Below are 27,377 nucleotides of genomic sequence, written 5' to 3'. Positions count from 1 at the left end.
AATTTTACTGCGCAGGGTGTTGGAAAGGGAGGGGAGCCCTCTCTCGCTCCCTCATCTGACCAATTAAATCCAGTAGAATAACGTTAGCATTTTCAAGCAATGATTATGAAACTCACTGAAGCGCGCTGAATAAACATGAAACGGTGGAAGATGGAGAAGTGAAGGGAATGCAAGAATGTAGTACAATAGTTGTCGGTGGTTGACTTTTCATACCCGTGGGGAAACCAGTTTAGCAGGTTTAATGTGATAGCCTGAGAATAGTCTCCCTTGAAAAATTATCTCCCGAATTTCCATGTTCTTTTTTCCCCCCACTTTGATCCTTATGACCACACGATTTCGTAACACTGCATTGCCTGAATAAACTGTTGGCTAACATGTCATGCTGATGCAAATGTTATTTCATCCTTTGTTCCAGGCAAGCGTGTCATTGACGCATATGCTCCGTGCGTCTTCGATAATATCTACACAGGTGAATGACTTGGCTGCTAAATGTTCTGCTAACGCCCAGTTTCTGAAGGCATGGAGAGACCTGCTGAAGGATGGACATTGTGACGTCGCCACACCGTCAGCAGCAGACAACGGTTGAAAACTAAACCAGCGTTTCAGTTAAGAATGGACAAATTACGACTAAATTCTGTCGAAAAGTTCCATTTAATTTCTAAAATCGCATACTGCCAATAACCAGAATCTGCTATCATGGTGTGTAATTTGCCCAAATGTACTGGGAATCAATTAAAACAAATGAATGTTTATGGAAAGGAGTGTACCCATGTTTTTATTGTAAACATATGATTTGTAAGTGTGGTTTCCCATCTTGGTGCGATTCACCAAAAGGGTCACTCGGTTAGAATTTAGAACACTGTGTGACCCTAACGCCATCTACTGGTGATATAAGAAAGGGCAATGAAAAATAGCCCTAAGTAGACGTCAGGGGTTTTCAGACATCTGTGATTTCATAGCGAGATGCACAACATGCTTTCTTTGCTTTACGTGCTGCTAATTTATGTAAAACAAGAGGTTTCAACCTTTTCTGATCCAGGGGCACTCACCCAGATTCGAAGGCATCCAGGGGAACCTCATCATATGTTAAAAGGGTAATATTAAAAAATATGATTCTTTATATTGAAATGCTTTCCAAATCTATACAGGTGCATCTAAAAAAATTAGAATATCGTGGAAAAGTTCGTTTTTTGCCCGTAATTTAATATGAACATACCGAACACACTATTCAGAAGGTCGACATTTATGTATCATAACTCCTTTTTTTATTGGTCTTATGTAATATTCTAATATTTTGAGATACTGGATTGATCATGGCGGCACGGATGGCGCAGTGGGTAGCACTGCCGCCTCACAGCAAGGAGGTCCTGGGTTCGAATCCCCGTCGGCCGGGGCCTCTCTGTGCGGAGTTTGCATGTTCTCCCCGTGTCTGCGTGGGTTTCCTCCGGGTACTCCGGTTTCCTCCCACAGTCCAAAGACATGCAGGTTAGGCCGATTGGAGAGTCTAAATTGCCCGTAGGCATGAGTGTGTGAGTGAATGGTGCGTGTGCCCTGCGATGGACTGGCGACCTGTCCAGGGTGTATTCCTGCCTTTCGCCCAATGAATGCTGGGACAGGCTCCAGCCCCCTGCGACCCTGATCAGGATAAGCGGGTTCAGATAATGGATTGATCATGAGCTGTAAACCGTAATCATCAAGATTAAAACAAAAAAAGGCTTGCAATATTTCACTTTGTGTAATGAATCTAGAATATATGAAAGTTTCAGTTTTTGGAAAAATTTTTTCCACGATATTCACATTTTTTAGATGCACCAGTATATATTGCAAATCTAATCTGACCAGGGACGCGCTGCAAAGCCTTCAAGCACCCCCAGGGGTCAGTGGACTCCTTGAAAACCCAGGACGTAAAAACCAACAAGTAGCTGCTTGTAAATATGATTTTATTCATGTGTGACAAATTGTTAAATTGCATTCTAAATTTCACAATTTCATATTCCAGAAAGACCATATACCATATCATATTAAAATGTTCTTCATATATATATGAAGTACATTTTAATATGATATGAGCTAAAAAGATATATATGAGCTATATATATATATATATATATATATATATTTTTTTTTTTTTGGACTACTGATGTCTGAGCGCCTTCCGAAAGCATCACAGGCTCATATACCCCAGGATGAAAACCTGATAAATGTGGGGACAACATCAATAATGAAATCCATACCATAAGTACAATACTGGAAAATAGTCCTACGAATGCATACAAAATATGAAACTTTCAGAAGTTCATCCCATGTCTATATATTGCATTTAGCAGAACAAATACTTTTTTCATAACCTCATCAATGATGCATCCTTTCACATTCATTTGTACTCTTGTTTAGTCATGGGTCTTAATAAAATGTATTCTTAGCATATCTAACTTTATGCTCAAGGACCTTGTCCTTTTCAGAGTAAATACATGTAATTTTGAGACAGTCAACCTGTCTTCATAATGCAGACCAGTGCCATCTAAATTCTTCACAAGGTCTCTCCTCTCTACTTTGTAAATGGTGGGGATATTTCTGTTCATTTAGATGTAATAATGGGAGAGTTACTTTATATTGGCAAAACACTCATCATAGACTGGACAATTTGTCATTGTGAGAACTCATGCATTGGTTTGCTTGCAGAATGGCCAGCCTTCTTGGTGTAAATGCATCAGTGGTTTAACACAACATATGAGTAATCTTAGTGTAATCTTGTACACTAAATAAGAACAACCTCCACTGAAATCAAAGATGGATTATTTAACTAACGTGTAATTCTGTGCTACACTTGATGCAACTTAACAGGCATCAGATCTCCCACTGCCAACACTACATATTTTATGGAACAATATGCAACATCAGCTGTTGAAGTGTTGCAGAATAACCAAACTATCAATGTGAAGGCTGTTTGCAGTATATAATCTCAATTCTTTATATACAGTGTCCTCTGTATTGTTTGGGACAAAGACCCATCATTTATTTGCCTCTGTACTCCACAATGTCAGATTTGAAATAATTGTCAGCATTCTAAAACATTTTGGTTTCACCAAATTACAGCAGTGTTTAGACATAGTCCCCCCATTTCAGGGCACCATAATGTTAGGGACACAGCAATGTTATGCAAATTAAATATCATTAAGTCCCCTAAGGTTTTCTCTTCATCACATGAAAGGCATGCTCAATTGGGTTCAGATCGAATGATTGACTTGGCCACTCAAGAACTGACAATTTTTTAGTTTGAAAAACTAAAAGCTTTAAACTTTAGCAATGTGTTTGGGATCATTGTGTTGCTGTCAAATGAAACTCATTGGCTCATTTTGGGGCATTAGCTTGAACTTGAACAGATAGGATGTGTTTGTTTTTTAGGACTTTGCTCTTGCCATCACTCTGATATCAGTTCATCTTTGTCTCATATGTCTACAAGACCTTTTTTCCAGAACTGTGGTTGCTCTTTTAAGTACTCCTTGGCAAACTACTTTGGCCATCCTGTTTTTGTGGCTAACAAGTGGTTTGCATCTTGCAGTGTAGCCTCTGTATTTCTGTTCAGGAAGTCTTCTGCAGACAGTGGTCATTCACACATCCACACTGGACTCCTGAAGAATATTTCTGTTCTTTATCATGTAGCAAATTCTCCTGTCATCAGCTGTGGAGGTCTTCTTGGCCTACCGGTCCCTTGGCCTATTAGTAAGCTCACCAGTGCTCTCTTTCTCCTTAATTCTCTTTTAAACAGTTGATTTTTAGTAAGCCTAATGTTTGGCCGATGTCTCTAGCCATTTTATTCTTGTTTCTCAGTCTCATACTGGCTTCTTTGACTTTCATTGGCACAACTTTGGTCCTCATATTGCTTATACCTACATTAAATAAACACCCCTGAGCAAATTTAAAATTGTGGCAAAGTAGAGGCAAATCAAGACATAATGGGTCTTTGTCCCAAACATTTTGGAGGGCACGAATGATTGTTTTCTATAATGTTTCAAAAGTTATTCATGGAAGATAGCATAAAAGTGACATATCAGAAAAACCTATGCCTGTTTTGCTGTCTGCTAGTCAGTCAGACGGAGTCACATGGCGTTCCTGCTCTTGGTGGGCAGCAGCTCGGACCTCCTGGAGGACATTTGGGAAGGGTGGGCCAGGTACTCGGGCGAGGACAGTCCTGGGCCGGAGTCCGGGACGGGCCACATTTCCAGCCAGGTGAAGGAGGGAGTGTAGGCCGGCTGGGAGTGGGACAGAGGCCTCCTCTGCCTGTAGTTGATCCACACTTGGAGAAGGGTCTCCTTGAATGGGCGTGTGGTGAGAGTGTACAGGATTGGGTTGAGCGCGCTGTTGATCGGAAGGATGAAGATCACCACCCAAGAACTGATCGTGCCTGTGAAAGAACGGACAGACAGATATTTATCATCTCTCAGTCAGGTATGATATGGTGGATGATACGCAACCACTCGCTTCTCCCAAGGAGATTTTGAAACACCTTTCCATTGGAAGCACAATCTCCGGTCCACTCATTTCTTTCAGTGAAATATGTGTGATTTTATTCAATGACATTTTATTCGTATAACATTTTTTTTTACAGAAGACTCTCAAATATGGTTTACAGAGTAACAGAGGGGCCAAAAAATGCACTAGCCCTGAACCCAAATACTAAGCACATGAAGATAAAATATTTATTTGTTTTCAGGTCTCCTATAGATAGTCACATACTTAAAATGGTTAAGAGAAATGTATTTCAAAAGTATCTTATGTTTAAAATGTCCACAATCACATTGTGGGACAGACACTGGCATATCACAGGGAATGAAACTGGGAGCCAACAAAAGAAAAAATGCAAAAAAAGAAGATTAGTATTTTTCTCATTTTCAGTAGCCTATATGTACAATACTTTGATGAGCCATCGAAATCTTCAACGTAAATAATAGGAATATGTCACAGGCATGGTGCTATACAACTTATTTTAGAAAGCAGCAGAAGCTTCTATTCAGCTTTTACAAACCTGGTGGAGATCTTGAATAATGTAACTTTCAGTCTACTGAAATTCAGTATCCATGGCATACAGTATATAACATATTTGACAAAACATGGCAACAGAAAAGGAAAAAGGTACAATAAAGTGATAAAATACGCTTTTGTTTTATTCCTTTTTAATATATTCCATGTGATTTGACATCAAACTTAAAACGACTCACCTGGTATTTCCACCTGCGTCAAAGATAAAATCTTTAGCACAAAAATGGGTATCCAGCAGAGCGAGTCTGTGATCACGATGGAAAAGAAGCGCTTAGCAATGGTCACCTCCTTTTTAATGTGGTTGCTGTACTCTGTTGCTCTCGTGCCTGTCTTCTGGATGTTGTAAAACATGCTTCCATAGGCGAACACTATAATAAGAAAGGCCACCAAATTCAAGCCTGTAGAAGACAACGATAAACACACATGCACAGGGATATAACACAAAGGATCCATGAAATGAAAGTTCAAAAATGAAACGCCAAAGAGTAGTCCAGCAGTCTGGACCTATGGTATGTTTCTGTAGCCCTATTCTACATTGTGCACACCCCTCTGTATGTGCACTAGTGTCCTCTACTGGACAAAAGCACTGCCAATGCAGTGCTTGAAAAAGCCCGGAGGTTTAATAACAATGGTCATAGCACTTCGTTTCTACAACACCATGATGTGTGTATCGGTGAACAGTGAAAAATGTGTAATAATATGGCAATAGTAAAGTAGTAGTAGTTTGATCGTAATTATGGCAGTGCTAATAGTACTACTGCTGTAGTACTATTACTGTACTATAATAAGAAAGGCCCATCAGTACTACTACTGTAGTACTATTACTGTACTACTCACTGCTAATAATTTAAAATGACTTCTGTTTGAATGATACTCCGCAGTGTGTCACACTCACCCAGGAATATGACGATGGAGTACACCTGTGCCCCTATGGTCTCGGGCTGCTCGGAGTGCAGGGGGAAACACACCCCGTTGGTGCCATAGAAGTTGCGGAAGAAGCCCTTCCCGACCAGGGGGAAGAAGGCGATGACGAAGCCCAGCACCCATATGGAGACCAGGATGCTGACCGTGCGGCAGCGCCCGGGGGTCAGGTACTGGAAGGGGTACACGATGCACACGTACTTCTCCAGGGTCAGGTAGGTGAGCAGCAGGACGGACACCTCCGTGGAGAGCATGGCCAGGGAGCCCACCACCTGGCACTGGAGGCTGTCCATCCACGACTGGGCGTGCCGGTTGTACTCGCCCCGGAACTTCAGGTCAAAGGCGCCGATTACAAACAGGTACACGCCCATCAGACCGTCCGCACCTGGGGTGGTGTGGGGTGGGTTAAATTGGGCGTGTATTTTTAAAACATACATAAAACCAGGGAGAGGAAAAAGTAAAATGTTTGTATGTTGTTTTCCATTAAATAACTCACAGTGAACATGGTGGTGGAGGTGTAAATAGTTTTGAAGACAATAATTATGTACCATAACAAAAATTGATTCAAGCATGCCAGATTACACATGAATGTCATGTGTAATACATGTTTCAAATAAATGTTTCACTATTAAGAAGATAATATTTCAAAAAGAGAGCTGACCATTTAGTCGATCTAGGCTCACCATACAAAATTTTGTGTCCAATAAAAATATCTCAGTAGAATCTTGTTGTAACTTTATATTTTTGACGTAGATCTAGAACATGTATACATTTATTTTCAGGGGTTTTAAAGTTTCTGACAAGCCATGGAACACTACCAGAACCTAAATACGATTTCTATTTCCAATGTTATAAAAACACTAATAATTGTATAATTGTTCCTAAACATTATGGAAACACTAATAATTATATTTAAATATATACTATATATTGTTTAATGAAACAACATAATTACTGTATTATACACTGCACACAGACACACATACGTACTCATACACAAATACTAAAAGGCGCCAAACTACCGTGTGGCACGCGAACCACGTCACTTACAACACAGAGATATGATACACATGGCGTGTAGCTTGTTTTCAGATCTGATATATGATCGCATGCAAATAACGAAGATGTTTCCGAAGCAGGTGGTGGCTGAGACCACCCAGACGAAGACTCTGAGCACGATGTTGGCCAGCAGATTCTCAAAGGATGAGATGCCGTCAGTGTTCGGCTTGCAGCTGCGCACATGCGGAGCGTAGCCGCAGTACTGGAACTTCTTAAAATATCTGTCGGGAACGGAGTGGAGCGATGGAGAAACCATACGTTATTTCACACGTACCAAAAGATGTGCTGCACAGTACAGATAGGAAATACGTCATTAATGTATTATTGCCACATGATTGGCGGATTCAATATTTGCAGTAACAAGCTGGTGTACTGGTCTACCCAATACAGTGGGCACTGAGTGTATGTACAGCACGGTAGAGTAGTCTTCTTAATCTTAAATGTTTAATCTTTTAATATGGAAGTCAGTACATCAGTAAGGTGAAGCACATACAGTACTCACATGTGTGTCAGGTTCTTCAGAGGTTCAAACATTCGTCTCTGTATGTGGCCAATCTCTATGCCCTCTATGCTTCTAAAAAACAGATCATTTCACCAGTTGCTGCTTTCATGAAAACCTGAAGCAAACCTTTCTATTCACAGGGCTTTTATGTGATCTTTTTAACCAATTATCCAATAATTAGTGATAATTTCCTTTTACTGTATTATACACAGTAAAATGCTCAGTGTTAAATCAACTCTGACATTTTACTCTGATAGAGTACATTAGGTCCATTTTTTACTAGCTTTAACACTGAAATTGACACTTACTGTGATACTTTCCCTCTTCTGAGGTCAACGTCAGATTTTTACAAACGAAAGTCATTTCATATATTCAAAAATATTTCAGCCCTCAGAGTTCAATGTCCCTTTTAGCATCAACAAAGTAGTGTGTGTGTACGTGATAGACACTAGTTTCAATGGACTCATCTCCAAACACCAAACATATGCAATAGAGTGTATTGACTGGCAATTACCCATGCTATGTTTGCACATAAAATGCATTTCTATATAGAAACCAATGCACTCACAATGCACTCACAGCTTTTATCCACACATAAGCTTTTTCAGATGCTCTGGTTCTAATACAAAATAATCTTTGGTAAATATAGGCTGGGGAGGTTTTTATGAGAAACTACTGTGTATCACAGCACTTAATAGCACTTTCTCACAATCAAAGAGAGGCCACCATTTCCCTATGTTATTACCCGCACTTCCTTGTGCAGATCCTCGGGGCGATTCTATGGTAACATGCATTACATCTGCCTGATATTAAACTTCAATACAGCTACACTACTGTTCAAAGGTAGTGTAGCTGTATGTGTTTGTGTTATGATTAACCAAACCTGGTCTTAATTCATGTCACAGTTTCTTTTAAAGGTGTTTATTAGTGATGCAGCAACAGACTACCACACAGGGACACAAATGAGCATGCATTAAAATATCAAGATTGCAATTTGAAATATGATTGTGGATTTTTATAAAAAAATAAAAAAGATACAACATCTCATAATGGATGGTCATAATATTGATCCAAATTAGACAATCTCAGTAAAACTGGCCAATGGCCAAGTTTGAGACAATGGTAATCCATTAAATAGGCTGCGAGCGTTATGACAGGTATAGTGGGTGAATTGTCATTCAATGGAAAGTGATGACATTCCACAGACATGCAGGTTAGGGACTGCAGATGAAAAAGAGCTAATTCGCTAACTCTGGCACATTTGTGTTGAAACTGAGTCACATTGATGTGGAAACCTGAAAATGTTGATTAAAGTGCACTGTCCCGAAATAAAAAAATGACATATTACAGGATTAGGCATGATGATTAATTGCATGCCAAATAATGAATCAAAATATTGCCAAAAGAACTGCTTGATCTATTGCCTGGTATATGCAGATGCAGTTTCATGCAGTCCCAAGCTTTGTCCTGTGAATATTGCTTTTATTTGGACATCACCTAAATGCATTGCAATTTTTAAAAATATGGTCCTGGGGATTCACTCTGCATTATATTATTTTTCCGTTTGGATACGATGAAAAAAAATATATATATATTGAGTGTTTGAATTCAACAATACATACTCCTGATTGACAGATAAATAATATCAAGCAACCATTACATTACATTACATTACATTACATTACATTAAAGCATAAAAAAGCTACTTACAATGATTTTAATTTATGCAGGTTATCAAAGTGGTCCATTTGCAACTGGAGAATGGGGTTATAGGAAATATTCCTATGAAGAAAAAGTAATTCAGAATTATTAGCTGTGGTTAATTGTGGTTCTGCAAAGTGCTCAAAGGTATAGTCCAGATATATCCTGTTGTACTCCCTCTTTTTTTACATTACATTACATTATTGGCATTTGGCAGACACTCTTATCCAGAGTGACATACAGTTGATTAGACTAAGCAGGAGACAATCCTCCCCTGGAGCAATGCAGGGTTAAGGGCCTTGCTCAAGGGCCCAACGGCTGTGAGGATCTTATTGTGGCTACACCGGGATTAGAACCACCGACCTTGCCTGCCCAGTCATTTACCTTAACCACTACGCTGCAGGCTGTCACCTCATACCTGTTATTTAGTCTACCAAATGCTATGCCAATATGTACAATAACATGGATATTCATTTTCTTTGTCATAGAGCTGAGTTTCAGCATCTTCACAAAACAGAATTAATGTGAAATTTTGATATTTAGAAATATTTTCAAATTTACAACACACTGCTCTTATTGGCCTTTTCATTTTATTGGTTAGAGAAAAACCCAGCTCAATTACTAATAGTCAATTAAACCATTGGGGATGTATAGTTAGTTTATGAATGCAAGCTTTATGTATGGTATACTACAAATTATATATGTTTCTATATATTCTGTGAATGCACAACATAACATACTTACAGCTGTAGAAGTTCACCAAGATCAACAAATAGATTTGGGGGAATTGATTTGATCTGGTTATTTGACAAATCACTGTGAAAAAAGCATGGAAGTATATACAATACATTATAAGAGAGTAATCTCAAATTAATTGTAATAGATTGTGTTATATTAGATGGTCATTAATCTGACAATGTTCACACCATTTAACAAGAAATACAACTTTCTTCTTAAATTTATTTAGTTGGTTTGATTCAATTTCTTAGTCAATTTGAATAAAAATTTTCCATATACCTAAATAAACTATATCATGGTTTTGTCATCACCTTTGCAAAGCTATTTGATGTTTAACTGATAGTTGGAGTGATCATAATTATTCCTTTTAAAGGTAGGTGTCAAACAAACAACTCAAAAGTTGGTTTAACAAACACTTCAAATGAGTGTTTCCAGTGTGTTCAACAACACCTTGCATGCTCCTTAAAACTACATTAGGAAAATATTGAACAAAAGTTAAATTGATTTTAAGATTTCCAAGCTGAAAGAGTACTTACAGCTCTCCAAGTTTCTGTAGCGGTGAGAAAGCATTTTCATGCAAGCGACTGATTCGGTTTCGCTGTAGAACCCTAATGGGGGTGGGAGGTGGGAAGTGATTACTTTCACTTATAAAATTTACCTGTCTGTTCTTGACATAAAATCTATTGATTAAACCATTCATAACCATTTATTAAAACTTCTATTAAAGGATACTATAATGCCTTCTTAGATACAAAGGTTTTGTTCTCGTGTTACCAATTCCCCACAAGAACACAAGAACAGTTAAGACAATTTTTCCTTTCCTATCAAAAAGCCACCATTGTTGTGAGCAGACCACATTATGCTGTGGGATATTCTGTTCCTTCACGCCAGCACTTAACCAACCTGACCCCACCTTACCAGCTCAACCTTTAAACCTAGTCTTGAAACTCATATGGTGTAGTGTGTGTTTTTATGTGATTGGCTCTAGACAAGATTTGTCTGTAAATGTTTATTTTGCTCTTGTCTCTGTGTCCCTTCCTCTGTGGTTTTTCCATTGTGCATATTTTTATTTTATTTATTTATTTAAATAATGCTAGTTGGAGCTGTTGTAATGTGAAGCACTTTGAGATATTATAAATATTTAAAGTAACAAAACACTTACAGCACTGTCAGCATTTTGCAAGAAGAGAAAGTCACATTCCCAACACTCTCAATCTGATTTCCTTCCATATCACTGAAAATCAGAACAGAGGAGAGAAATGATTACTGACAGCCTTTTACCTCACTCCCATAAGTGCAGGTAATGTAGGTTATCCTGAAATGTCAGAGTTTTATTGTTGCAAGCTATTACTACTTCTATTTTGTATAAAATAAGTCCAGTCAGTGTGTGTGTGTGCACGTGCGTGTGTGTGTGTGTGTGTGTGTGTGTGTGTGTGTGCCTGTGTGCATGTGTGTGTGTGCGTGTGTGTGTGTGTGTGTGATATCGTGAATAGATGGTGGGACTCACAGCCAGTTCAGTCTAGGCATCTCCAGACAGATTGTCTTGTCATGCAGTTGACTGAGAGCATTATTAAGGAGTACCCTAAGCATGAAACAAAGCCAGTTATGTAATTCACTGTGTGAATCAGTGTGCCAAGAGATGTATTCATCTTTAAATATCTCAAAATGTACACTTAAACAACACTAATTTAAACTTTGTTACTTCAAACAACAGTGAATAAATATAGCCTTAAATGACATTTAATCAGTTCAGCCTTAATACAATATAATATAAACTGCAAAGAGATGTGTATCTGGAGAACACATGATGACTGAAACTATATACTTACAAAAGGACCAGTGAGCGTAACCCAGAGAATGTCAGAGAGGAAATCTGGTTGATTTTGTTATTTTCCAGTATCCTGTGATCAATGGAAAAATAAATGATGGTGGAAATGATTTAGGAAAGGCATAGTGAATGAATGAATAGAGCAAAGTAGTTTTTCTCATGCATATACAATAGACAACAACAAATTACATCTTAATGCAGTGTATCATTAATAAATGCATAAAAACTCAGATTCTCAATACCAAATCAACGCTTCAACAATTCACTATTCACTATTACAGTTAAAATAACTATAATGATTTCATATTGAGCATATTGCTAGGCACAGGTAATAGTGAGTGCCAGAAAACAAGCATAACACTTAATAATGGCATCATGGGTAATTTTAAAATAGGAAGTGAAAACTTACAACCATTCAAGTTTATAAAGATCCTGAAACACCCCTGGCTTTAAAACGGATATCTTATTGTAGCTCAAATATCTGGAAAAAAACACCACCAATATTGATCGATCAGATAATGAATACACATTTTTCAGTTTTTCTACATTCAGAAAACATTTGTTGCTCAAATAATTCAGTTGTCATTTTTAAGAAAATAATAAGTTAATTTAATCAACACTTAAAGAGCACGGTCTTGCCAAAAAAAACAAAAAAACAAACAAACACAAAAACAACGGGGAGCAGCAGAAACAACAAAAAAGCATTGGAATGTACAAATAAAGACACAATATTAAGTAAAATTAAAATAAACAATGCTGAAGAGACAACATAAGAAAAAATAAAACAAAAACCAAAAAAAGCAAATGACAGAAAATGTATTAAATATGGACATGAATGATCACTGAGAAAGTCCAGTCAAGAAAATCTCAAATTCATTTGTGGAAGGGGTTTAAATGTTTAAATTCTCAACAGCAATGAGTTTATTTATTTTAAAAAATTATGTTTGCCTTTCTTGATCAGGTATCTTCTCTTAAAAGTATTCATTTGTACTCATTGTGAATCTCTTGGACTTAAGTAGAAGATTTGTCACAAGAAAAGCATTCAAATAGAACATACATTACAATACATCAAACTGCCATGCAGGAATTCTGCAGTGTCCAAATTGACTTTGGTATTCTGTAACCACTCAAGAGGGAGATGGAGAAAATAAGTACTGCCATTGCACTGGCTGAATGTATGCAGTAGCATTCCAATATACACTCAGTGAGCACTTTATTAGGTAGACCTGTACACCAACTTGCTAATGCAAATATCAGCCAATCATGTGGCAGCAACTAAATACATAAAAGCATGCAGAAATGGCCAAGCAGTTTTTTTCAGACCAACTGTCAGGATGGGGAAGAAATATGATCTATGTGACTTTGATGTATTTATTAGACTTATTTTTTTCATTGGTCTTCTGCTGCTGTAGCCTATCCAATCAAAGGTTTGATAAATTGTGTGTTCAGAGATGCTCTTCTGCATACCAGCATTGTAACGCATGGTTATTTGAGTTACTGTCACCTTCCTGTCAGCTTCGACCAGCCTTGCCCTTCTCTCATTAACAATGTGTTTTTGCCTGCAGATCTGCTGCTCACAGGATGGTTTTTGTTTTTTGCACCATTCTCTGTGAACTCTAGAGACTGTTGTGTGTGAAAATCCCAGGAGATCATCAGTTTCTGAGATACTCAAACCACCCTGTCTGGCACCAACAATCATTTCTATGTGTCGAAGTCACATAGATCACATTTCTTCCCTATTCTGACATTTGGTCTAAAAAAAGCTGAGCCCCTCGACAACATCTGCATGCTTTTATGCAGTTGCTGCCACATGATTGGCTGATTAAATAATTACATTAACAAGCTGGTGTACAGATACCTATAACTGCTCACTGAGTGTATATACAGTACATAGTGAATATATATAGTGACTGTTGAGTTATTTTCAATGAGCTGCAATTTTTTTCTATATAAAAATATCAACTATATGGGAAACAAAGTCATGTTAATCAACAGAGATTGAAAAGCCTCAAACATCAGTAATCAAGGGCTCTGTGACTGAGCCTCTTGACTATGAATCATCAAAGGGCAAATAAAAATACCTCACGAAAAAACTAAAAATAATATTCATGCAACTCAGCATCAAGTGCTTTGTTCTTGCTAAAATATGCTAGGGAGTGCATGGGTACATCAGAAAGGATGTAAGAGCTCTTATAAAGTCATGGCACCCTGAGAACTTGGCTTGATCTCAAGTGCTATAATTAACCAGTGGATGATTTTGGATTATCACAGTAATGGTAAAACAACATTAAGTCCAGATGAGCTTTTGTACAATTAGCTAGAAAAAAATAAAATGGCAGTTGATAATGGGCAAAAAAGGAATATACATTTTTGGGCAAAGCAGTAAGAAATGGAAACCAGGGAAGCCCTGATGAACTCACAGTCTGGTTAAATTATACAGTCCCCTGAATGCACGTGGGTTCACAACTCGAATCCTATTGTGCTGAAGATATCTTCAAAAACAAGTTACATAATAGTAAAATTATTACAGTAAAAAAATCGTATTTAACATATATTTGTTTGTGTTAAAGTGAAATATGACAACCAACAACCTTTATTGCGCTTGTAAAAATGCCGCGTGGCTATTTTTTCGGCAGCCTCCAGGTGGCACTGTGAGACTCCGCTTAGGCAATTTCTATGGATCGTTCTTAATACACGTCACAATACGTGTGACCTTGACTCATCCGCTATGTTGGAGGACAACCTACCCATGAAACTCTGTCAGATACTGTTTAAATCTCAGGTCAACTACAAAGCATATAAATACAGCGACAACACAGATGAACTATGGCTATCTGTGCATAATGTATGATTGCTCAAATCGAGCTGATCAGGAGAGAGACGAGTCGGTTTTTTTTGTTTGCCAAAGATTATTATCCACCAAGGAAAAGAAAGTCGAGTGTTGTCAACAGAAAGAGGAGCAAGGTGGATTTGCAAGTAGGCAAGATCTTACACCCGGAAAATTGTAATATACACGAGTGTGTTGGGATCATTTGGTCACTGGTATGTTTACTTTTCCTGCGTTCTATCATATAACTTCCTCACGTTCCTTCAGCATGAGTCAGTGAGTTGAACAATCCCAAGGACCAGTTTTACCAAGTGTAACGTCCAAACTAGCGAGCTACGAGGCTAATAAATGTTGTGGCACCATGATTACTTGTATAACCTAACTCTTTTGGATGGAGTCATTACGAAAATGAGTGGTTCATCAATGATGATCCTCGTGGTTACTGTCTTCCACTTGGCATCGTAGCTAGGTCGTACTGAAATATCATATCATAAATGAAACCTCTAGTTGATTACCCTCTAGTTGTCATGCTACCAGAAAATTATGCCGTGCGCAGAAAATGTTTCACCGCTATTGACTGACTCTGTGATTACATCTGCTGAGTGTAGGTGGAAGCTATAGGACTGTTAGCTAGTTACGTTGTTAGCTTATTTCCGTGGTGTCACCGCTTTCACGATAGTACTGCATCTTTAGTTACAGGTCAACCATGAAAACTGATATTAACTGGGCACCATCATAATATTTTTTTATGGATGCCATCTCATCTAGGCCTAGTTTAACCCCTGTGCTTGACCACAGAAATGAATGGGTTGCTATAGCCGATTGTCCTCCAATACGTCATCGTCAAGGAAATTGTCATGTGATTAAGAACCATCCATGGGCTAGAATTAATGCAGTACCAGCCAGAAAAATAAGATACTGAAATTCTAAATTACTGCAGACAAAAATACTTATTTGTCCCTGGCCTCATCTGAATTATCTGAAGTAGATTATTAATTATCCCGTCCTTCCAACATCATTGTACTGATCATGTACTTATTTACAAGGTAAGGTTTGTACCATATTGCTTTCATCTGTCCATGTTCTATAGACCGGGGGAACAACGGACAGAAGGATAGACATAACGTTAGAGTATTTGGATGCAGGTCCTCTCCTCAAAACAAGCATTTTACTCGTTCCAAATCAGGATAAATGGAGAAAATCATTCCTAAATGATTTTAAAAATATTAAGAAAAAGATCCTGGATTTCCATATACAAAACTGTTGCAGAGATAAATGAATAAAAAAATAAAAAAATAAATCTGCAGAATTCTACTAGTAGGCAAGACAAAAATGGAAAGCATTCACCCTTGTCAGCAGACCACTCAACACAAACACAAAACTTCCTGTTTGCAGGGAACGCATCTTCACACAGGCGATATGAAGCTTATGGGTGTATTTTGAAAGATAATTATACAAATCTGAAAGCTAGAACAAAAGTTTTCATTTTTGTTGATTTAATTAACACAGATAGTTCTGCTTATCAAAAGCTTGCACTAACTTGTCATGTCTTTGTAACCTGGCAACACAATTCACTTCACGAACCAGCATGACATCTGCAGGGACATCTCCCAAAATGTCAGAACTGGCAAAAATGATTAACAACAGGAATAAGAGGGCTTACAGTTTCTGTAGATTCTGGTACTTATAGAATATATCAGCATTGAGTTTCTTCAGCCTGTTTCTTTGTAGAGACCTGGAATGGTGACAATTGATTAGGTGCGAGAAACGAAACCTTAGTCTTGCCATCATAATGACCGTGAGAGTGATTTGCATGTTGAGAGGGCAGAAAATCTCAGAGCTAAATCGCTTTATCTTCAAACCTGTGACTGTTCATTTAATCTGTTATTCATTTTCAAAAGCCCTCCAGCTGAAGTCGTTCAGCTTTATGACACTGAGGGAAAAGACTGAAATGACTCATATAATTTGCACCATTTTTCCTCAGTTTCTAATGCCCACTTTGTGTTTGTTCGTGCTGTAGCCTTTTCTGTCAATATGAGAGTGTGCAGACAAGCATATCATCTCCATTGAAAACATTGATAGCAAGCTGTTGCTTCTCAAGCTTGCACAGAAATAGAGGTTACTTAATGTGTAGCTCATGCAGGCAGACTGTGGGTGCCTGATTGCCCTGGTCTCAGGTGTGTGATGAGATATGGCTGTCCCGCTGATTAAAATCCCTCCCTTCTCTGGGCTAGGCCACCTCCAATTATGCTCCACACTGTGGGGATGCTGGCCACACTCAGCACTGGATGGTCCGTACTGGATACCACTTCTGTGGCCCATCCATACAGTAGATCAGTGCCATAACACTGGTGGGGCAGCCTGTAGCGTAGTGGTTAATGTTAAAAAAAGATCTGCACAGCTGTTGGGCCCTTGAGCAAGGCCCTTAACCCTGCATTGCTCCAGGGGAGGATTGTCTCCTGCTTAGCCTAATCTGGATAAGAGCATCTGCCAAATTCCATTAATGTAATGTAATAACAAAATGTATACAGTTCAGAATGTCCTAGTGAAACAAATGTCATTGTCAGGGTGCTGGCTAGTTGCTAAGTTCTGGTATCGAACCATGCCATGCCAGTGTTGACTGTGGCTGGTGCTCAACTGGTCTTCCTCTGACTCATATCTGTGTGAGGCGATCCTGACTTGCAAACTGTGGTGTCGTAAGAAGCAAGAAGAGTAAAATTTTGTTTTTTTTTAATATTTTGAAACAGTATTTCTGTATAAAACTTCACGCATGTATTTATTGCCACATAAACAAAATATTTATGACACATTTAAAAAAATAATTTCACAGGCATGAAATAAAAAATACACTCAGTGACCACGTTATTAGGTATTTATGAGACTTTTTTTGTTTTCTGTTTCTATTGGTCTTCTACTGCTGTAGCCCATCCAATTTGAGATTCAACGTATTGTGTGTTCAGAGATGCTCTTCAGCATAACACTGTTGTAAAGCATGTTTATGAATTGTAATAAGTAATTTTCACTGTCCTGTCAGCTTGAACCAATCTAGTCATTCTCCTCTGACCTCTCTCATTAACAAGGAGTTTTTTGCCCATGTTCCCCACAACTGCTGCTCTCTGGGTGTTTTTCCACACGATTCCCTGTGAACTCTTGACTGTTGTGCGTGAAAATCCCAGGAGATGAGCATTTTATGAGATACTCAAACCACCCTGTCTGACACCAACAATCATTCCACAGTCAAAGTTAGTTAGATCACATTTCTTCCACATACTGATGTTTGGTCTGAACAGTAACTGAACCTCTTTACAATGTCTCCATGCTTTTATGCATAATTGGCTGAACAGATATTTGCATTAACGAGCTGGTGTACAGGTCTACCTAATAAAGCCATCACTGAGTGCATACATCACAATATCTGAAAGCAGAAATAATGTGAATGTTTGCTCATATATACTGTGAAGTGTTACAATATTTTGACTTATGTCAGTATGTGTTCATTATATCAGATTTCTGTCCGAGAAGCATGAAAGCTGTGGATTGTGGAAGAGCTAGGTGTGTTTTCTGAACTGATGAGTGGCAGATTGGGCGTGGCAGACTCCGTACTCACATCATAGTGACGTTTGTGGAAGCTCTTGGGACGTTTCGGAGGAGGGCGCCGTCACAGTCGAGCTCCAGGCTCCTGCATAAGCAGGAGTCAGGGATGGCCCCGAGCACTGGGGGGGGAGGGGTACAGAACAGTGCGGGAGACTCTCACAAAATGGCCGATTTATCAAACGGCCTGGATTGAATAATTCATAATCATTTATAATTTGTTATTTAGCTGACGGATTAGACTAAACAGACAAAGTTGATTAGACCCCCCTGGAGCTATGCAGGGTTAAGAGCCCTGTTCAAGGGCCCAACAGCTGTGTGGATCTTATTGTAGCTACACCGGGGTTTGCACCTCCAACCTTCCAGGTCCGGGTCCCTGGTACCTTAGCCACTAGGCTGCACTGAAGTTTTGTTCTTTTAGAAATTGATTCATGCCACAGTTAACTTTTTTTTAAAATTACTTGGAGTTTCATAAGCAGCAACTGTCTCTCATTCTGTCTCAGGCTTGACAATTTACAAACTTTAAAAATGTATTATATTTGGGAAAGGGAACATGTAGTACAAAACTGTCCAGTACAGTACACGGGACCAAATAAATCAAAATAAACTCTTTGATTGTGATTATATGGCTTTTCTTTATTCCGGTTTCTATTCACTGTACATCACCAAATAACAATAATAAGGCTACATATTGTGACTTCAAAGAACATCTCTGTGTTTCTGGTATGGTATTTCTAAATCACTGTACAGAATTACCCCTAAAATTAATGTAATAGTGATAATGATGTGATGGCTATTTAAACATCAACTTAAGATAATTATCTTTACTTTCAGTACCCATGAATAAGAATTGTTATCATCATACAGTATTTATTCATAAATACATGTTGTACACAAAACATTCCCATTATTCGCTTGTGTATACCACACCTGAAATAAGATTAATCTAATCACCAGACCAACAGAGGGTATGCTAATCTACTCTTACCATCTCTTCTGTTTTATACTCTTCTTATTACTATCTACCGTCTCCTCCTTATTTTTATCCTCTTTACTTTTTTGTAGGAACACAAAAGTTAACATCAAATGTACGCAATATCTGAATTACCCCCAAATGCTCATAACCACAACCTATTAATATGCTTTACATTTCTCATTGAAAATGCAATGCAATTGAATTATCTGGACAGGAATATGATTTATGCAAGTATTATCAATACTGTAATCAGCTCAGCAGTAATTGTTCAATCGATTTTTCTTTTTTCTGCGTGCGTAATGATGATGAGCGAAGAAAATATCGTGACACAAGTACCATAATTTACCCCTCATCCCATCCATGTAGCTACAACCTTCCCTGCATTATTCATTCAAAGGTTTGAGTTACTGTTGGATGCTACAAAAAACAGGCATCATTTATACTTACAGCATTTGTTGGACTTGGTTCCAAATTCATTATTGAGGATTCCAAAGTATTTGTCAAACAGATTAGGCCATCCATTGTTATCTCCTGTGAAACATAATAGGATATGCTGTTAAGTTCTTGTAATAACAGTACTTTCTTTTTGAAAGAAAATGAGGGGAAAACCTTAATGCAATCAGCATCTACTGCAACAATACACAAGGTGAGTGGAATTATAGCTTTCATTCCTCCTCTCCAAACAGGGACTGATTGGGACCCCATTCAGATCACTTAATCACTTACCGGAGTGGATTTTTAGGCAGATTTTAATTAATTTTAGCAGAGAATTAGCATTACCACTGGCCTTCTGGATCAGATTGAATAAAAAAGGAAAAATGCCCTGTGCAAAAGTTTGGGAAATCTGTCAGTACCTTGCAACTCCTCCTTGGGCAACTATAACAGCTTGTAAACACTTCCTGTAGCCAGCTAAGCGTCTTTCAATTCTCACTATTGGAATTTTTCCCCATTCTTCTTGGCAGGATACCTCTAGTTCAGAAATATTCTTCGGCCTCCTTGCATGTACGACATGTTTGAGATCTCCACAGATTCTCAATAACACACTGTGGTGGTCATTCCAAAACCTTCATTTGTCTTTGCTGGAGGTACTTCATGGTTGATTTTGAGGTATGCTTTAGACCATTGTCTTGTTGGAATACCCACCTCTCTTCAACTTTAATGTCTGGACTGATCTTTGAACATTGGCCTCTAAATAGCAAACTTTTAATACAGAAAACCCATGAAGACCCATGATGACCATCACTTTAAGTTCACTACCTATCCTTTACTAAATATTTCTTTTAGTTTTTAAAAATTCTTTTTTTCAGTTTTCAGCTTTGTCTTTGGTTAAATGAACAGTGACATGTAAATTCTTGTGGGTTGAACAAAATGTGTAGTATAATTCACTGATTAGGGCTGCAATATGGGGTATGCTTCATTTTCTCAGTCTGCCATCTTGTATTGCTGCCAGGACTTTAATGGCTGTCATGGTAATAGAGTAACTCTCAGTTTTCCATTTCAAAGGGAAGGCACATTGAGACACTCTAAAGAATGAAGGGACAGTTTTATATTCAAAAGAACAGGCAGGACATGTAAACCACTGTGTAATACTGTTTTGAATGTTTTAAATGAGCTGTAACCCTTACAGTCCCACCACTGTCCCAAAAGGTGACAGTACCATTTAGATGTCTTACCCTACTTTCTCATTTGTATTAACACTTTTGGAGACAGCTGGAGAAACTCACCACAGTTTTCTTCGTCTGCCTGGTTGCCACAGTCATCCTCGCCGTTGCAGTGCAGGAGTTGTGGGAGGCATTTGGTCAAGTTTCCACATGGGAAATAACCAAGAGGACAGTTGGACTTTTTCTCTGGGACATTGAATGAGGTTGAAGTAACTGTAAAGCACAAAAGATGAACAATTTAAAAAGATTTATGTTATGCATAACAGAATCAACTTTTTACATATAGACAGTGAAAGCAGATGGTGAGGGTGAGGTAGCCTACTGTTTAATTTTACAGTTTTTTACAATCGTTTTCACACTTGTCTCAATACCATGTCCACTTTTTCAAAACTCTTCACACAGTGTGCTTTTGAAACACACACCTGAGCACATCAGATAACATTTGGTGCAAAATGCACTTCAACCACCAAAACACTTAATATTTCACCCAAAAGTGACTCTTGCTGCCATAATTATAGCACATGCTTTCTCCCATAAGACTACTTTGTCACTCAATGTTCAATAAACTACAAAACACAAACAACTTGGAGCATTGCTAAATACATATATTATGTGTTTCCCTTTCCTCTATTTTTGCATCCACAAATATTTCAAGCCAAGCAGCTAAAGAAACTTTTGATCTGTTGGTTTGCCTCTCACTATAGATGTCATGACTGATTGTGGTAAATTTACAGTAAACTGTAAATTAATGAATGTTTTACTATATTGGAAACCCAGAATAACAATTTTTACTGTGTAATGTAAAACAATATATGATAAAGAAACAAATCACAAAAGCAACAGTATTCTTCAGAGGGTTTACAGTATTTTGACGTTTGTTCTCACAGTGCAATATACTGTAATTCAGAAAAGAAAAATACAATACAATCAATTACTCAAAATACATTACAATCAATAACAAATACATACCAAAAAGCTATATTTTCACTATATACAGTAATTCGCACATATATTGTCTGCCTATCAGTATCAGAAGTCTACTGTTGACCTGGCCCATCCATCCTGTCCTCTGCATTTGGCCATAGATTTTCATCAACCTCACTCCGAATGTTATCTCTTGCTATAAACCGAGGAAAACATCTCTTTGCATGCCTTATCCAGCCCTGGATGTGTTCCACTGTTATGTCCATACACCCAGCAGCCATTGCATCTAGAAGTGACATCTGTTCATGTGGGTGGTGGTCCTAAACCTTCACATATACCTTCATAAACTTCTTATTGGTATCTGAGTTCCTTGACACCCTCAGAGTTCCTGTCAAAGGGGACAGTGTACAACTGTTTCATCCTGATCTGATGTTTCTGTAGCACTCTTGAAATGGTTGTAGTGCTTACACTGTCAATGTTTGGAAATACGTTGTTGTCTGCGATCATGTTGTTGCATATTTCTCTTAGCCTGATGCTGTTGTTGACAATGACCATCCCAACTATTGTATCCTCCTGTTGAGGTGTAAACATTCTTCCCCTTCCCCCTGTGTGACTGTGAGGTAACCGCTGGGTCCTGTAGTGAGTCAAAGACAAATGTGCACTGATACATCTGCTTTTTCTGGAGACTTCTGGAGAAATCACAGTACTGCTGTAATATACACATCAATTGAACTCCTTCAGTCAGAATGCTGTAAATACTGTATAGTACCTGTTGGTTTGCCTGAAAATCCTCACTATTGAAGCCACTGTGGATCTAGGCAAGTTTGGTTGAACCCTCAACCTGCTTCCCTCAGGGACAGACCATGATTTACCACATGATCAATGACTATGGCTCTGATTTCCTCAGACACAACTGTCCTTGCTCTTCTGCGACGTCTTCTTCCTCTGCCTCTGGCTGCATCCATTTTCCCCACCAAGGCTAAAGAATGCAAATGCCAATCCAAAGGTGGCCCCTTTTGTATATGTGGTAACGGGGCACAAACAACAAACACCTGGGTAGGCTGTTCACTGAAATAACAGCCAGGTGTTTCAACAGTACATATACAGCAGTAATAGTGGAAAAATCTCTTCAGTGACAACTACATCTATATTTACCCAATATACATGCACATTTCAATGCAAGTATGATCACTTTTGTATAGATGGTAACAAGGCTGCAAACAAAAAAAATGAATAAACTGAATAAACTTTCTGCTCAAATCAGAATTATCTGTCTTACGTATTTCAAGCATATAGTTTCATTTTTCTGCCAAAATGCAGCATATTTCCTTCCACAATGATCAGAAATTTATTGGGTTTTGAACTGAAAGTTAACTGTTTTGAACAGAGTATCTAAATGTCTGCAGAATTTGCTGTATTTGTACAAACTTTTGTTGGTAGTGAACACTGACTGAGAGAGGTATTCATGAATTTTGGAAGAAGTGGTGATTGAATGCCTTTAGTATGAAAGCAATGCAAAAATATCCACGGTTTAGTTCACATAGTCTAATGATATGGTGAATGTGTTAAGTGTTTTGAAAAAGTGGACATGGAATTGAGACAAGTGTGAAAACGATAGTAAAAAACTGTAACTGTGGACATTTTGTTATATGCACATGAAATCTCAGTGCTGTTATCATCTAAAACTTATTATTATGAATTCCAGTGTCCAGTTAATATAGTATCCTACAAAATGATTTACACTGTTGATAAAGATGTACAATATAAGATATAAACAAGATATAAACAATCCTAAAATAACATCACCAAGTAATTAATTTAAGTAAAATCCAATAACAAATCTGCATTGATATGCTACCTTTTAAGTACATCAAGTTAATCTCACACGGACTTTATAGTTGCCTTCCATCACTTTCTGGGGGTATATAATACGGAAACACATTGAATGTATCATTCATGACCATGGAGAAAAGAAGAACTGTGAAGACAGTTGTTAGTCTTTGCAAGTCAGAAGATAGACAAAAAATGAAAGTTGTCATTTTTCACTCTTAAGTCAATAACTCATAAGTTTGCACAGAGAAGCAGATGGTTCTGGAGGTAAACTTATTCCAATTGCCACCGTTGGAGATCCACAAAACTTGGCTGCTTCTTGGGTACACAAAGTCTCCAGATTTACCATCAAACACCACCTTCAGGTTGGTGTTTGATGGTAACAACAAAGAGAACAGAAAGAAAGAAAAAGAACATTAGGTAGGACAATAATCAAAGAACAGAATTAAGACATTTGTTAAAAAGGAGTTTTTGAAAAGTATTCCAGATATGAGGAACATTAAAGAAAGAAACAGTCCTAGGTCAGACGTAGTCTTGGGGACCTTGAGTATAAGCCAGTCTTGTGAGCTAGTGTGGTAATTGTCAATGCTCCAATTAAAAAGTGAAGACAAACTAAGTGGTAGAAGAAAATATAGAAGAAAAATAGTCTCAGAGAGAGAGAGAGAGAGAGAGAGCGAGAGAGAGAGAGAGAGAATGAAGGGCCAGTCAACCTTCATAAAGACGACAGTAATGTGTGCCTTCTTTATCACCTATAATTGGAGCACAGTGGTATATTATTTAATGGTAGTAGTGGTAGTGCTGGTCTTAAAGCTCTTCTTAAGGTCAATGAGTTCATGAACCTGAAGGCAAGTACTTTTTTTCCAGGAAGCTCAAACTTAGCTGCAAATTGACCTTTCAGCTGACAGCGAAAGCTTGCCGCCTCAAATTAAACCTCAAACTGGCCACAAAAATATTGTTTTGCAATGACCATCTGCCTCCCGATTTTCACATGATCGTAGATGCATGATTTCAATTGAAGAGGGCACTCCACAAGCTCAGACTGGAGAATCTGAAGGATCTTGTAAGATTCTGTGTGGACAAATGGTCAAAGATCTCCAAAATATTTTAATCAAACTCATACCACTATAGGTGACTAAATAATGCTACCCTAGCAAAGGTTGTATGAAGTACTGAACACATGAGTATGAATATTTGACAGGTTTTTAGCAATGCATAAATACAATTTGAGAAAAGTGTTATTTTGTTTGATTATGCTGAATCATGTTTGAAAATTCAAATATGTAGCTCAGTACTGTTCTTTCATTTATACAGCCTTTTTTGTTAATCTTTGTCAACAGTTTGAATCATCTTGAGCTCACTGTAAATATTAACTAAATAATATTTAATGAAATAATTAAATAATGTGTAGGCCTATGTCCAAATCTTCATCATAATGGCTATAATAATTTCACTGTCCACATCTTCTTGCATTTATAATTGTACAGAGAACAATTATACAGAGTACAGAGAATTGATGCACTGATCATAAAAAGTAAAGTCAAACGGTAAGATCATTTTAGTTGTGGAAATGTATGATGTAACCGAACAGTAGGCTAGACTACTGCGCACATTGTAAAACATAAATTACATGTGGAATGCAGCAAGGACTTTCCAAATCAATAGTAACCAATGTAATGGGTGAACACACACACACACACACACACACACGCCGCACACTACATAGCAATATTGCACCATTAGCATAAATGCAACGAATTTAACATCAGCACATACACATGCCACCGTAAATACCATTATGAAAACACGAAGTCTTCAGTCAAACCAATTAACCAATACCAACTTGATCAGCTACGTTCGTGTAGGCTATGCGTCTAACAGTATCAACAGCGCAAAATAACTTGAATAAATAAGACAGCTTAATGAATATTAAGCAAGACGCTATGCTGGTGGAAAACAGGACATGTTTTAAACGTTTTCGTGTTTGTGAAAATCCGGATAATTGACAGAAATAATTCAAGGTGCATTGGATTGCTTTCATGCACGTTTTCTATGACGTTCCGAAAATTTCCCATATTCTACAATAGATTAATAGGTATTTATCACGAATAAATTAAGATACTGTATACATCACTCTTGTGAAAATGTTTTCACACCTGATGTGTTTTTTATTTTTACATTTTCCAACAAAGCAACAGAAATTGTGCAAAGTATAATATATAATTCACGCTAACGAGGCTCTTCAAGTTCAAGACTCCGGTCCAGTCCTAGAGTTTATTATGTAAGCAAAGAAAAAAGTTTTCTTGTGTTCTTTTGGAAGACGCGAGATACTAGATGCTGCTAGCTACCCACAACAGCATATTCAGTGGAACACAGGATTTTGCTCGTTTACAGATAACATTATTCCACGAGAATATTTTCTATCCGAAAAACAGAAAAATCCCAGTCAAGACAATAGCCTATTGTATACTGTTGCTAAATACATTTGAAACACATATTACGGACTATTATTCAAGTTTAACTAAATTATTTAGGTTACAAGAATGACATCTTGTAAATCGCTTTGGATTAAAAGCGTCTGCCAAATGACTAAAATGTAAATGTAAATCTATGGTAATACTGTGACCAATCGATTTGTTTTCATTCTCTTACAGCCATTGATTAGCAGCCTTACCTGTCACTCTGCATAAAAAACTGTTGGTAATCAGGAAGCTTACAATTAAAGCTAACATGTTACTCTAACACAGTTTGAAATAGCATATACCACTGGTCTGTCCACTGTTGTCACTTGCAACAGCCTCTTGGCGACTGTATACCTTCTCCAGCAGGCGGACCTGGCGCTCATAAATAAGGGAGTGCTCTTGAGTTAGCTGAAGCAAGCACGTTCGTAGGGCAGGCGAATGACTGCAACCATCTAACATTGACTGAAAGATTTTCAGTCACTTAAATATAAAGTGATTTAATAAACAATGAAAGGTAGTCTAAGTTGGCGTACGCAGTGTTTCATTAACCGCAGAAAGAAGTAGGCTACTGGACTAGACCATTATTTATTTTTAAGTAGCCTACTGAAAACCAGGTAATGACTCATTTGAGAGGACTAGTGGGAAGATTAATATGCATAGACGTTGTGACGAAAATTGTCAGGTATGATATATATTTTCCTTTTCCATTATATATTTGAGCACAATAATGGGTAAGGTAAGCATTCCCAGCATTTGTGTATGCATCTTTCAAGTCACAATGGATATTTAATGAAGTACCATGTCCTGATTAATTCTGATTTAAAAATAATTGAATGTTTAATTATTCTAGTTCTGTGCGATTAGTTATCATCCAGTCTTGTGGGCAATATCAGATTTATGTACAAATGTCTATTTGGGTGCTGTAGTGCAGGTGAGGCTTATGTGTGGACTCAGTGAGACCAGTGGGAGCCATTTTCTGCAGTGTGCCATCAGTGGCTGGGGAACTCATGGGGTGAGACAAAACAGATGGTAGTGTGGGAGGTATGAGTGCTCTGGACAACGCACACACCGCCTCACTGCTCAACCACCACTCTGGCCGATTGGGTGGTTGTAGTCTGTTTGTGTTCGTTAGTTTAATTTTCTTTGCCAAACATGATGCCTGCGAGATCACACACCATCTCCCAAACTGATGGAGTGCTGTGGAGATGGGATTTCAGTTAGAAATGAGGAACGCCACATGTTACAATTCTCAAGGTTTATTTAAATTTAATAGAATTTCCATATGAGAGCCCAAGAAGGACAACATATACTCTATTTGAG

The 27,377-nt window shown here is 37.9% G+C and overlaps 1 protein-coding gene across 1 annotated transcript; it reads right to left on the bottom strand.

Annotated features, from left to right (window-relative positions):
• Positions 1–1,923: 1,923 nt before the first annotated feature.
• LOC133130834 (relaxin receptor 1-like) lies at positions 1,924–26,332 on the bottom strand. Its single transcript, XM_061245727.1, has 18 exons — positions 26,270–26,332; positions 20,908–21,057; positions 19,631–19,714; positions 18,224–18,329; positions 16,280–16,351; positions 14,210–14,281; positions 12,199–12,270; positions 11,791–11,862; positions 11,469–11,543; positions 11,124–11,195; positions 10,498–10,569; positions 9,968–10,039; positions 9,233–9,304; positions 7,523–7,594; positions 7,012–7,241; positions 5,936–6,346; positions 5,220–5,438; positions 1,924–4,405 (listed from the first exon to the last, which is right to left on the bottom strand). The coding sequence occupies exons 1-18, from the start codon at positions 26,325–26,327 to the stop codon at positions 4,101–4,103; spliced, it is 2,286 nt and encodes a 761-aa protein (XP_061101711.1). The 5' UTR covers positions 26,328–26,332; the 3' UTR covers positions 1,924–4,100.
• Between the last annotated feature and the right edge of the window lie 1,045 nt (positions 26,333–27,377).

Source organism: Conger conger, chromosome 6 (genome assembly GCF_963514075.1).
Source record: "Conger conger chromosome 6, fConCon1.1, whole genome shotgun sequence".
NCBI lineage: Eukaryota > Metazoa > Chordata > Actinopteri > Anguilliformes > Congridae > Conger > Conger conger.
This window is presented reverse-complemented; position numbering and strand designations above follow the sequence as displayed.

Excerpts from the sequence above, each read along its gene's own strand:
- LOC133130834 (XM_061245727.1), bottom strand. The coding sequence starts at position 26,327 with ATGTTAGCTTTAATTGTAAGCTTCCTGATTACCAACAGTTTTTTATGC. Across the intron at positions 21,058-26,269 it reads TTTTTTATGCAGAGTGACAG|TTACTTCAACCTCATTCAAT; the intron begins GTAAGGCTGCTA and ends TGTGCTTTACAG. Across the intron at positions 4,406-5,219 it reads GACGCAGGTGGAAATACCAG|GCACGATCAGTTCTTGGGTG; the intron begins GTGAGTCGTTTT and ends GTTCTTTCACAG.